Raw genomic sequence first — 14451 nt, 5'->3', positions numbered from 1 at the left:
TAAGGTTGACTATCAGGACCTCGCGGGGCACAGGGCAGGTGAAGTAGAGTTCACCTGTTTCTATGTTATCAGCATATGAAGGGATAGTGTGGTCAAAGCCATCCTGAGCCGGAATCGTTTTTTTTTTAAAATACAAACACGTCTGAGACTTGGCGGGGCACTGGGCAGGTGAAGTAGAGTTTAGTAGAGTTTTTAAAATATAAAAAACGTCTTTTTCAATGTGGGGTCTGGTTATTTTGGGATGGTAAGTGCTGGCAGACGTGATGTCATTTATGGATGACCCCCCGAAACCCACAGTTATCTAACTAGATAACGGGTAGTCTAGTAATACCTATTTATGCAATTTCGTCAACATAACTGAAACGGTACCCAAGTTATCGTGTTTACAGACACACAGACACACACAAACAGACACACACAATTAGAGACACACACATATATGTTGATTGACACATTAAATAATTGTTAAAATGTTTCTGTCTTTATTAAGTCAAAAGAATTCACTGATTTGGTTAATTTTTATCTCTTTTTCCGAATGTGTTCTTATTGAAAATAACTAACTAGATTTACAACTTATAAGACCGGGGGAACATTTTATTTATTTAGCCTTGAATTTGACGAAATTTCCAATCCAATCCATGAAATGAGGAACGGACATGTAGACAGGAGGAAAAAAGCTTTGATAAATTCCCCGGGTCGATGGCGCAGAACGGGCCAAACCCACAACGTAAAATCTTCCGTTTTTGAAGCAGCTCAGTGGTCCGCCAGAGTCCCCCGAGTAAACGCCAGACTTCTGAGGGGTATCGATACACACGGTGTTATGGCTATATGGCGGGTCAAACATCCGGGTAATTACCTTGCACAAACTTTGGTTCATGATATCCACGCGAAGCTGCTGAAGTTTTGTTGGGAAATTTATTTCGTCCGGGGCGGAATCGTTTGTGGTCATTTGTCCGTAGCCGGTGACAAAACAGGGCGAGGCGTCCCAGATGTTGCCTTCAGGCAAGCAGACTGGTCGGATGGTGTCTGAGAACTCGATCGGTGTTTTAAGCTTTAGAAGACCAATATCATATTCTGAGGGATTGTCGTCGTATTTTGCATGCAGAAGTTGTTTTGATACATTTCGATAGGGGCTTTTAAAATGTTTAAAATCTACCTCACCCAAAAACACGTATGTGTCTTTACCAGTCAAACAATGCCCTGCTGTCAAGATCCATTCTCGGTCAATGATAGACCCTCCGCACATAGTTCCCTTTGACCACACAAACACCTGCCATGGCCAAGCGTTCCTAGGAGCGTCAACGCCGTTGATAATTAGATGGGAAACGTTGTAGTTAGAAACACCGCAGTTGTTCTGGTTGAGAAGTTCTAGAACTAAAGGAACTGGTGCCTCGTAATACAACCAGTAGTAGTGCTGATACAGCAGTAGAGGTAACTGTAGGATAATTTCGAGACACATTTGAAAGTTTGTCGGGGATTCGGAGATGCAACAACTGTGGGTGAAAAAGAAGGTTTTATAGATTCGAGCTGCATACCCGTGCTCTACTACGGTGTGAAATTTAAATGGTATCTTTAGGAGAACATAAACATTGGCAAAAAAAAAAACACCTCAAAGCTATATAATTTTGTTTTCATTTATAAAATAAATTTGAATTTCACATAAAAAATGAGATAGGAGAAGCGAATAACAAAAAGATAAATATCAAACCTCATCACAAATTGCATGACACCACGAACCACACACCGTACCAAGCCAAACCACATACCACCAGCAATAACCGAAATACCTCGCCATGTACCTCGATTAACACCGATCCACACAAAAACACATCCCACCCCATACACTACATCTTAAAACACCCTACGATTCCACATTTCAATGTCTACCACATTGTACCCACACACCTCACCTTACTACGCCCGCCCTCCACATCAAAGAACTCATCCCATGCCATGCATACCACTGCCCACACAAACAGCACACACTACATCACACAACACATGGAGTAAAACAGTGTATATAGGAATAAAGTGCAGTGACATAGGGTGAAAGAGGTAAAAGTAAAGTATAATGTAATAGACTTTAGTAGAATGTAATAGAATGTGATAGAACATAGTAGAATTTAGTCGAACTAGTTAAAATAGAGTTGAATGTAATAAAATAAATTCAGCAAAGTATCTCGTTTTTTTTAAATGTAATTTGCTCTAATTTTTGCTAATTTTCTATAGGCCTAATTTATACCACTGAAAGTCAACATGGTAGAGTTCAGCCTCGTTTTCCATTTTCAGGTGGCGTCGAGAGAACCTATTACATTTGTTTAGTTATTGAAAATATAAAATTAAAAACAACAAATAATCCAATCTGGAGAAGGAAAAACAGAAAAAAAAGACGGAGCTTTTATAATCACATATGTTTTAGCAACACTAAACACGATTTTAAAAATGTTTAATTGCCATTCGCGAGTCCACTTTTTATGATATTAGGGCAATCAGAATCTCTATCACGGAGTTCCTGTACAGCCAATCAATGTTTTCATTACGAAAATGAAACTTCATGTTATAACTTAGGTTTGGTGAAAACAAATAGAAATGTAGTCTTAAACTCAAAAATATTTTAAAGTTCTCTTGATTATCAACTTCTATAACATTGATTGTAAAAATATTTAATTTCTGAATTATTTTCAGGCTTAAGTTTTTATTTTTTGTGATTTTTTTCGGTCGCGTTAATTGTAAAATAAAATAAACCGAGAGTGATCTCCCCTAAACTTTCTCGAATATTCTTATATAAAACAACAGGGGATGGGAACTCGGGATATAGATCTAGTTATGATTTTTAATCCATTTTAAATACTTAATTTTTTAAAAATAGAATAGAATCTCATAGAAAAAAGTATTGCGCACCAAGCGAACGCCAATTAAAGATGTTCATAATGCTGCGCAATATTATTAGTACTTTATAAATTTAGATGCGTTTTTGAGAAATCGGAAATAGCGTAAATTAGTACTTCCCGTCAACGGAAATTACTCAAAATTTAACAGAAGTTAGATCTAGTTATGATTTTTAATCCATTTTAAATACTTAATTTTTTAAAAATAGAATAGAATCTCATAGAAAAAAGTATTGCACACCAAGCGAACGCCGAATAAAGATGTTCATAATGGTGCGCAATATTATTAGTACTTTATAAATTTAGATGCGTTTTTGAGAAATCGGAAATAGCGTAAATTAGTACTTCCCGTCAACGGAAATTACTCAAAGTTTAACAGAAGGTAGAGAATTAGATCTTTTACTTACAGGTGAAATTTCATTTATCTATATGAAACAGTACTCAAGTTATAGGCTTTTGAAAAATTCAAAGTAGAAAAAGTACCACTTCCGGTTATCGGAAATCGCTCAAAAGTTGATACGGATCTACGATTTTGATAAAATACTTATATATAAAATTTCATCAACCTAGCTGTAACGGTACTCAAGTTATCGTGTTTACACACACACACACACAGACACACACACACACACACACAGACACACAGACATACGGACAAGATTGCAAAATTATGTTTTTCCGTATCAGTGAGGTGTAAAACGTCGAGATTTGTAAAAATCTCGATTCTTTTTTGCACGATTACAATACTTTCTCTATACTACGTATATACGAGAAAGTAAAAAATAAAAACACGGTTTTTTTAAAAATCCGTGTCAACAATAGTGATGGAAGAATTCTCGCCATCTCGGTATTGTCCATTAACCTCCATTAAGTAAGAGTCTTCTAATCTAACTCTAAGTCTAATGATCGGGAAAATGATAGACTATATTTAGATAATTCTTGTTTCTATACACTATACAATGCCGCAATCGTTAGATTGACAGTTTAAACAGATAAACTACATTTACTAGCTAGATTACTTCATAATGTATGATTACCTTTAATTAGTTTCTTAAGGTCGTTCTGAAGTTTGAAATTTTATGTTGTTAGCCTATATTCGTGGCTCAAAAATTCTGCAACGATATTATAGACTTGGCTTGTAGTGCAATTATACTTTGTAGTGCAACACAGTGGGAATTTCCTCAAATTTTTCTTTTTACAATGTTATATTTAACATGATTCCTATAATACTGATGAATGTGTGTGCGTGTGGGGTTAGTGGAAGGGGGTGGGCAGAGGCGCATTAAGGTTTTCTGTGTAGGGGGAGCGAAAAGAGCAAAGATAGGTTCCATATCTTAACATATATACATATATATATATATATATATATATATATATATATATATATATATATATATATATATATATATATATATATATATATAATTTATATGCTCTGTGTTGCTTATAATCTGTACACATCACATTTGTCAACAAGCTCGGTCGTTTCGTCTTCATTCTGCTCAACATGTTAATTAAAATTAATTTCCCCAGCCTCTCCTGTTGTTTTTTTTAAAAATCTGATTCTATCTATGTACATAAATGGATACATTATAAGTTTTAAGCGGAATTCTTAGACTGAAAGTTAAACCAACAAAACATTTTTAATAAACCGGGAGTGATCTCCCCTAAACTTTCTCGAATATTCTAATAAAGCACTACGTCAGATGGCAACTCGGAATATAGACATGATTTTTGTTTACTTAAACTTTTAAAAATAGAATAAAATCTAGTAGAAAAAAGAATTGCGCACCAAAAGAACGCCAAAACAAAATGTGCATAATAGTGCGAATTATTATTAGTACTTTATAAATTTACTTGCTTTTTTTGAGAAATCGGAAATAGCGTAAATTAGTACTTCCGGTCAACGGAAATTACTCAAAATTTGAAATAAGGTATAGAATTAGATCTTTTACTTACAAGTGAAATTTCATTTTCTATCTAAAATAGTACTCAAGTTATAGGCTTTTGAAAAATTCAAAGTAGAAAAAGTACAACTTCCGGTTATCGGAAATCGCTCAAAAGTTGATACGGATCTACGATTTTGATAAAATACTTATATATGAAATTTCATAAACCTAGCTGTAACGGTACTCAAGTTATCGTGTTCGCACACACACACACACACAGACAGACACACAGACACACAGACATACGGACAAGATTGCAAAATTATGTTTTTCCGTATCAGTGAGGTGTAAAACGTCGAAATTTGTAAAAATCTCGATTTTTTTTTTATTGCACGATTACAAGACTTTCTCTATACTTCGTATATGCGAGAAAGTAAAAATATGTATGAAAGCTTACGGAGTCCTAAGAAACAGATGTGTTGGAATATTAGATAAAATAGCATCTATGAGAATTAAATTCAAACCATGAGCACAGCCGTGTGTAAAGATTGCATGTTGAGCTAGTTCCCTAACTCATTTTTGTAGGGCTATTATTTCACCAGATATGGTGTTTGCTCAATCATATTATGATCAGTAAAAGCCATAAAAAGGTCAATTCTGTAAGAAGATTTCTGGGAAAAAAAAGAAAACTACGCTCCTACTTCTGGAATCCCGCAGAATAGGCAAGGTAGGCTCATCTTAAAATATTAGACCAGTCTAAACTCCGTCAGATCCAGAAGTGGAACTTCATAAGAACCAATCACATCTTCCAATCAATTCTTTGATACGTCCAGTGCAACAGAACGTAATGAATCTTGTTGACAGATAATTAACCTCGTATTGTCAGCGGTTAACAATGAGGGGAGGTAACAATTTGGCAGGTCGTCTATCAGCTGGTAATTAAAAACATTTTCTACAGGAGCCCCAACACGTCAGGCAGGGGCTTTAGGGTGTTTGTACAGGGTTTACCCCCCCCCCCCCCGCCCCGTCACCGTGTGGGGGTGACTGGGGGCACAGGTAGGCTTGATGGCTGGCAAGTTTTTTTTTTACCTTGGATTTTTCACTAGAGTGCGCTATGAATAGGCATTGCTGATAACAAATTATCAAACTCAAATCGGGTTGCAACTCTAATGAATTCCTTAATAATGTTTAAACATAAGCCTTGTCCACCCAGCTCTTATGGGTACCTAACGCACGTTAGGAAAAGTAAAATCAGCTGGGCATAGTGTTGACCACCCCTTTCCTTATGTCCCGATTTCACATAAATAGGAGAACTCTACTTTACCATCAGGGAACCTTACCTCACCTGTTCAACTACAAAGTCAACTTAGACAAGAGGTTAGCTTTATCCAACTCACCCGTAGCGAACCTGCGACCAAAGAGGTTGTCGTTGCGGTCACCGATGGTCAGCAGACAGTCCAGCCCGCCCCTGGAGTTGACCACCTCCCGGATGCAGGAGACGCAGGCCATGCGCAGCACCATGTCCGTTAGGTGGGTACTCTGGTAGCTGCTGAGGTTCTTCAGGCACTGTAGGGGGATAGAGAGAATGTGATATGGAGGACCAGTACAGAAAGGCTCAGGTAGCTGATAAGGTTCTTGTAGGGGGATAGAGAGAATGTGAATGTGATATGGAGGGTCAATACAGAAAGGCTCAGGTAGCTACTGAGGTTCTTGTAGGGGGATAGAGAGAATGTGAATGTGATATGGAGGGTTAATACAGAAAGATGATCTCTGGTAGCTGCTGAGGTTCTTGTAGGGGATAGAGAGAATGTGAATGTGATATGGAGGGCCAGTGCAAAAAGGCTATGGTAGCTACTGAGGTTCTTGTAGGGGGATAGAGAGAATGTGAATGTGATATGGAGGGCCAGTACAGAAAGGAGTTCTCTGGTAGCTGCTGAGGTTCTTGTAGGGGATAGAGAGAATGTGAATGTGATAAGGAGGGTTAATACAGAAAGGCTCAAGTAGCTACTGAGGTTCTTCTAGGGGGATAGAGAGAATGTGAATGTGACGTACAGTGCCAGTACAGAAAGGACTTCTCTGAGTCCACTCAGTTCTGATAAGCACCTAAATAAAGTTAGGGAGACGGCGTGGTATACCGGTAGAGCGCTAGACTGCTAACTCTTAAGTCTCGAGTTCGAATCCGGGGTTCAAATTAGTAGAACATTCCCGAGTTCGCCCAGCTCTTATGGATACCGAGTTCACGTTAGGGAAATGAAAGGCGGCAGGTCATAGTGCTGACCACACTATTCCTCCATTGGTTGTGGTCACTGAAACAGGTGAACTCTACTTCACCTGCCACATAAATCGTAAAGTTCTAAAAGGTATTTCACGTACACTAAGGTAATACTGGGAAAGGGGGGGGGGGGTCGTTCATAAATGACGTCACACATCTTGATATGATAAAATAATAGCTAAATGTCGTGAAATTCATCGTTTAATCGTAACGACGCCTAATAAAACAACAGCCCTAGCATCAAGCTACAGCTGCTATTGGTGACTAAATCTGGACTATCTTTAAATGGTTTCAGTTTCAAAATTCTCAATATCATAACCCGCAATTTAAAATACAATAATAACATTATTTTTTTCTTCCTATTCGACCCCCCCCCTTCCCCCCCCCCCCCCCACCTATTTCATTTATACGTCTGTTAATCTAAAATGACAAACACTCGCCTCAAGTGAGTTGTATTTTAGCTGAGTCAGCAGCCGAGGGTGGATCAATCCGACTCGACACCCCCAGTCCGACACCTACGACAACCAACCTGATCGGGGGGGGGGGGGGGGGGGGTTGCGAGCCGTTGTGGCCGAGGCGTCAAAAAATCGACGGAGGGCTAAACTGTGTTAGCTTTGTCTCGCTGATTTAAAACACGTGGAAATATGGCCGTCGTGACACGGGAATCACGTGACACAGATTTACTATACAAATGTTAGACCACATGTATTTTTAAAAGTAAAAAACACAAGCAAAACCTACCTTTAAAAGCAGAGGCGTAGCGACCCTTCCCGGCGCCCGGGGACAAACATTCAATTTGGCGCCCTCTTCGGGAGCAAATTCTTAATTTGCAGCCCCCCCCCCCCCAAACTTTCGACTTGCACCCCCCTCCCTCACACTATTTATAATGCAAAAATGCAGCTAAAATGACATTTTAATTTGTTTTACAACCCATTTTGGCGCCCACTAAGGTCGGCGCCCGGGGACATAAGTACCCCCTGCCCCCCCCTCCCCCATCGCTACGCTTCTGTTTAAAAGTGATAGACAATATCAAAACCGACCTGAAAGAGCAATCCCAGGCCGTCAAACTCCAGAAAACATCTCATCCAATCCACGTCATTGCACTTGATGGCTTTCCGTAGGAGCGACAAGTTCCGGACGCTCGGATTCCGCAGCCAGAAGATAAAGTTCAGCGACTCGGAATCGAACCCCGACTTCTTTGGGAACTCGTCTCCACCTTCTTCCTCCGAGCCTTCTTCGTTCGCGAGGTCAAGGCCGAGTACAAACCCGTCGGAGCGACCTCTTTTCCCGCGTTTTTGTTTCTTCCTAGCCGCGAACCGGCTGCTCGAGCTCTTCTCGCTGGCGTCGCCGTTGGTGGTGGTGGGGGGCGCCGTGACAGCCACAAGGGGCGCTGTTGCCGGCATCGCGGCGGAGACCGGTCTTTGGTTTGTTTTGGTGATTACCGGCAAGGCGGCGGATGCCGGTCTTTGACCGGTTTTTGAGATGGGTCTTAACTGACTCATTGTTCAGCTGGATGTTGTTTCCAAGTTTTTAAAAAACTCAGCGAGAAGAAAACAAATCCATGTTTTGCTTTCACAAAAAAAAAAAATAGAACAAATTCTCTGATGTGATTGTAGATTTTTGAATGTTAATTAAATTCCGGTTATGCTAATCCATTATGTTTTCTCTGAAACGAAATGAAAAGAAAAGAATTATTTTAAAATACATTATTTAACATCAATGAATAAAGCTAGCAATAAATTTTTGTTTCAACGCAATTTACAACACAGTCTCGCAAATGTTTTAAAACTAATTTGTAATCACATTTCCTCGTAAAGATAACAAAGGCGATTCCCCCCCCCCCCCCCCCACACACACACTATTATAAAGAGTAGGCCTAAACGCAACAACAAACAAACACGCGAATCTGGCTCGTGTTGGCCTATAAAAACAATCTGCAAACAACAGAGAATTCGCAAGCATACATATACACACACAGGGTCATACTTACACACACACATGCACATGCAAACACACACTGAGATAAGTATACCAACTACACAGTTGCAGCGATAACCATTACACAGACATGTGCACGTACACTCACTCATCCACACTAGTCTTACTAACACACATACAAGTACTCACACACACACACCTACACACATACGTACACATTTGTAAGCTAAAACTTACACAATTACACACACGCACATGCTTACAAACACCAATGTTAATACAAAAATACATATACAAGCATACACATAAACACACATACACACAGAAACACATACATACCCACATACAGGTAAAAACTCACAGACATCTCAACACAGGACAGTGGACTAACTGTACTCACACGCGCACGTGCCGTAGATCAATGTCCAATTACTGGCGACAAATCGAGACATTACGTAACACTCTAGACAATAGAAATATGACAGTGAGCCAGGAAATGTATCGTGTGGGGGAATTGGAGTGGACGATGCGTGTGTGTGGGGGGGGGAGGGGTTGTATTGTTTACTCGAGGCTATCGGTTTTATTATTATCGCAATATCAGCCCTGGCGCTAACTCTTCTAAAGCACAAACTTATCCTTGACCTCAGTTTACACATTACCTACCATAGTCCTAGTCCCAACCATAGCCCTTAACGTAGCCTTTACTGTAGCCTTACCATAACCCTAGCCCTAACCATAGCCCCCACGCTAGTCCGGACACAAGCCCTAACCATAACCTTAACCCAACCCCTAACCATAGACCTAAATATAGCCCTAACCATAGCCCTAACCATAGCCTTAACCATAGCCTAACTATACCAATTGATATTTTGGGGGGTGGGGGGGGGGATTTTAATTAGTATATATTTTCTATATAAATTCTATTTTATTTTGGGGGCTGGGAGGAGAGGGGGGGGGGGGGGGCTGGGAGAGGAGAGGCGGACGTGCTTTGGAGTTCGGGGGTGAGTGGCGGGGGGGGGGGCAGTCGTAACTGAAGAGATGCTTGAAAGAAATTCTGGCCGAAGTTCATTTACGTTGAGGGAATTCTAAAGAACCAATTGGCTTCATAAGCAGCCATGTTATGCAGAGAATATATCCGACTGATACAATATAAAGAAGTACAGAAAAACATCGTCATAATATTTGCATCGCCTGTTCCATGAATTGTAAACATAGCCGACAAAAATTACACTGCCATAAACGGTTTTGTCGACTACCTACACCACCACGGCGGGCAAAACATGACAAGAACAGAATTCTGACGTCACCGTGTTATGAAGCCGTCAAGTTTGCTGACTCATCTCGTGAATTGAGAGTTACGTCCCCCTTAACGCGCCGGCGACGCCCTATTGGGTTAACGAACTTTGACCTCGCTGTGTGGTGGTATTCACGTTTCAAATCGAGTGTAAACAAAATCTATTTGTAGCACTTTAAAAAATGTAAAATGCGATTTTTTAATATAAACAGAACAATTAACAAAATGCTTTTAAAATTGGTTGCTAATAAACCGCTTTAAAAATTCTAGCTGTGTAGTGGGATTCACGTTTCAAATCAAATGTAAACAAAATCTATTTGTAGCACTTTAAAAATGTAAAATGCGAATTTTTAATATAAACAGAACAATTAACGAAATACTTTTAAAATTGGTTGCTAATAAATTCGCTTTAAAAATTCTAACAGACAATAAAAATAGAATTAAAAAATATTCAGAAAGTGTTTAACAAAGTTTTAAATTCAGTTATTTATAAATTAACCCTTAAATGATATTAACGTTTTTTGAACAGAACACCTAAGCTGAATTTAAAGGGAGGTTTTATTTATTTATTTATTTTTAATTAAATAAAGTAATTTAATACTACATATGTGAATATTTAATTAAACAGAGGATTTGAGCAAGAATTTAAAAAAAAATAGTTGCTTATAACTTTAAAACATTAGATTTAAAAACATTATTTTAATATTGAAAATTACAACAGAAGACCTAGTCACGCAAGACTGATGTCACATCACAGAGGAGTGTCACGGTACAGTGACGATGCACTAGGGCACTAAAGTTCACGTACACGGGAAACATAAACTAAAGTACAGTTGTTTATGTCGACGCAGCACTCGTGTGAACGGCAGAGGGAAACAGGTGGCGCTTTTGTCTATTGTTTTACTCCTAACAAACATTACTAACATAGGAGCTGGTCAGGTAGTAAAGGGGGTGGGGGTGGGGGAGGGAGGGCTGTTGGCATGAACATGGTTGATCAAGAACAGGCTTTGTGTTACAGTAAAAAATTTATTCTGTTTACCTCTCACTTATATTATAATATATGTGCTTATGCTCTATATGTTGCGAAGTTAATTATATATATATATATATATATATATATATATATAAATATATATATATAAATATATATATATATATATATCTTACATATATGATATAATATATATGTATATATATAGGCTATATTTATATATATATAGGCTACTTATATATATATGTATAAGATGTAATATCCTACATATATAATATATACAATATATATAGACTATATTTATATATCTATATATATATATATATAATATATATATACATATATATATACATGTATATATGTATAGGATATATATATATATATATATATATATATATATATATATATATATATATATATATATATATATATATATATATATATATATATATATATATATATATATATATATATAGGATAAAAGAAGTTCAAATCCTTCTAAGTGTTACACATAGTTTGTGTAGGTCTGAACATAGTAAAAACACTACACAATAACACTTTAATTGCCTTTGAACGAATATGTTGATAACATATTCGTTCACAGCAATCAAATATCAAAGCTAGTTTTAACTGTTACATCAATAGGGTCTCAACTTATTTATTATTATTTTTTTACATTTGACTATTATTCAAAGTCAGAAGCCACTATTTTAGAGATTAAAAAATGTTGGTGGCTTTGGTTGGATGAACAAAGATCTAAAAAAATGATATTGTCACTGCAAGCAATAAAATGGATCAAAAACCTGGCATATCCTGTTCATGTCCTCCGTGTCAACAATTTGCCAGGTACGGCTGTGTTATGCTAATTAGGTGGCTAATTTTATCGACGCTTATTCTAATTGTTTTTTTTTACGGTCCACAGGGCACATAGCTACCTGAATTACGTCATCGGTGTTGTGGCTCTAAATATAGCGCAGAAAAAAAGTCTTCGTTGCTACTGTTAAATATACGTGTCTATATTTTAGCATGGAATTTTTTCTTCTATTAAACTTATGCACGAAAATAAGCATGCACGTTCAGAGTTTCTTCCAGGCATCTCTTCGGGGTGGGGGGGGGCATGTTATTAAAGAAGTCGACTGATGTTAATAAGATGTATTGGTATTGACGAAAAGAAATTAAACAATGATGAAAAATATTTTCGGCGTTTATCAATTAGCCAAATTAAAACAACTGGTTAGTCATCCTGATAAGTATTAAGCTATTAAAAATGTTTAAATTGGGTACGGTTAATGAACAACTGTCATTACGTCATTGTTTACCAGTATAGCTAGTTGGTGTACTGTTGATGAAATTCATCCATTTATGAAACAAGAAATGAGATCAAAAGGCTCATAATTTCTAACACAAGTGATCCAAAACCAGGTCGGGAAACGATGGACTCACATACAAACACGCCATATTATTCCTGTGTAGGTATGCACAGATAGCACGTCGGACTATGCCGCTGTAAGGATACACACTAAAACATGTCACAATATTTCTGTATAGAGATACATTATAACACGTCTTACTATTTCGGTATATCGATACACACATTACATTCGTCACATTATTCTCCAGAGATACACACGTTAAAACACATTATACTATTTCTCTATATCGATACACACATTATAAACGCGTCACACTATTTCTCTATATTGATACACACATTATAAACGCGTCACACTATTTCTCTATATTGATACACACATTATAAACGCGTCACACTATTTCTCTATATTGATACACACATTATAAACGCGTCACACTACTTCTCTATATTGATACACACATTATAAAAGCGTCACACTATTTCTCTATATTGATACACACATTATAAACGCGTCACACTACTTCTCTATATTGATACACACATTATAAAAGCGTCACATTATTTCTCTATATTGATACACACATTATAAACGCGTCACACTATTTCTCTATATTGATACACACATTATAAAAGCGTCACATTATTTCTCTATATTGATACACACATTATAAACGCGTCACACTATTTCTCTATATTGATACACACGTTAAAACACATTATACTATTTCTGTATAGCAATATACACATTATAACACGTCATATTATTTCTCTTTATCGGTACACACATTATAAACGCGTCACATTATTTCTCCAGCGATACACACGTTAAAACATATTATACTATTTCTGTATAGCAATATACACATTATAACACGTCATATTATTTCTCTTTATCGGTACACACATTATAAACGCGTCACATTATTTCTCCAGCGATACACACGTTAAAACATATTATACTATTTCTGTATAGCAATGTACACATTATAACACGTCATATTATTTCTCTTTATCGGTACACACATTATAAACGCGTCACATTATTTCTCCAGCGATACACACCCTATAAGCAACACGTCTTAAAATTTGCTCCTTGTAGCGAGTGAAGTCCAGGTTTAAAATAAACTTTTTGGTCGACTGGCAGCTGATGGTTCTAGACTTGGTAAGTCTCCAGACACACGGACTCAATGAACCGTGGCAAGACCACACCTACGTCTGAACGTTGTGGCTATATCGAAAAACAAGGTAAGGTTGTGTGTGTGTGTGTGTAAGGTATTGGTGGTGTGGGGTGGGGGTGGGGGGGGGGGGGTAGATAATCGTTTACCAACCAGGAAGGAACGTACATTTAGGCTGGAATATTCTTATCTTGGTTTAGATAAACTAACTTGTATGGATTTAATCAGGCTTGCAATATCTATGTTCGTTTAGCGCCAGTTTGAGAAACAGCATATGATACTTTTCATACCATGGCAGGGACGTATAACAGGACATGCCCTTATCTGGAATCCACAGGGTAGACGAAGCAGTATGTCTCTATAATACAACATATGTTTGGGTTTTATCATCAGTATGGATACCAATCTTGAATCTCTAAATAAATTATGGTACATCTGCATATTGTTTTACTTCATGGAGCGTGAACATAGTGAGTAACAACTACATATCAGAAGAATAGACAGCCCTTTTTACTTTCTCGTATATACGAAGTATAGAGAAAGTATTGTAATCGTGCAAAAAAAAAAAAATCGAGATTTGTACAGATCTCGACGTTTTACACCTCACTGATACGGAAAAACATAATTTT

The 14451-nt window shown here is 37.5% G+C and overlaps 1 protein-coding gene across 1 annotated transcript in view; it reads right to left on the bottom strand.

Moving 5' to 3' along the window:
- The window catches only part of LOC131942894 (inverted formin-2), a 60963-nt gene extending 52252 nt beyond the window's left edge, over nucleotides 1-8711 (bottom strand). Inside the window, exons 1-2 of the mRNA XM_059302865.1 lie at nucleotides 8090-8711; nucleotides 6175-6343 (exon numbers count right to left, since the gene is read on the bottom strand). Coding sequence (XP_059158848.1) covers nucleotides 6175-6343; nucleotides 8090-8551 — 631 coding nt within the window. The 5' untranslated portion in view covers nucleotides 8552-8711. The remainder of the gene's footprint in view (nucleotides 1-6174; nucleotides 6344-8089) is intronic.
- Nucleotides 8712-14451: the final 5740 nt, after the last annotated feature.

This window comes from Physella acuta, unplaced genomic scaffold, assembly GCF_028476545.2.
Source record: "Physella acuta isolate Inbredline_101_S28 unplaced genomic scaffold, ASM2847654v3 ptg000431l, whole genome shotgun sequence".
Taxonomy (NCBI): Eukaryota; Metazoa; Mollusca; class Gastropoda; family Physidae; genus Physella; species Physella acuta.
Note: the sequence above shows the minus strand (reverse complement) of the source record. Positions and strands in the feature narration are given on the sequence as shown.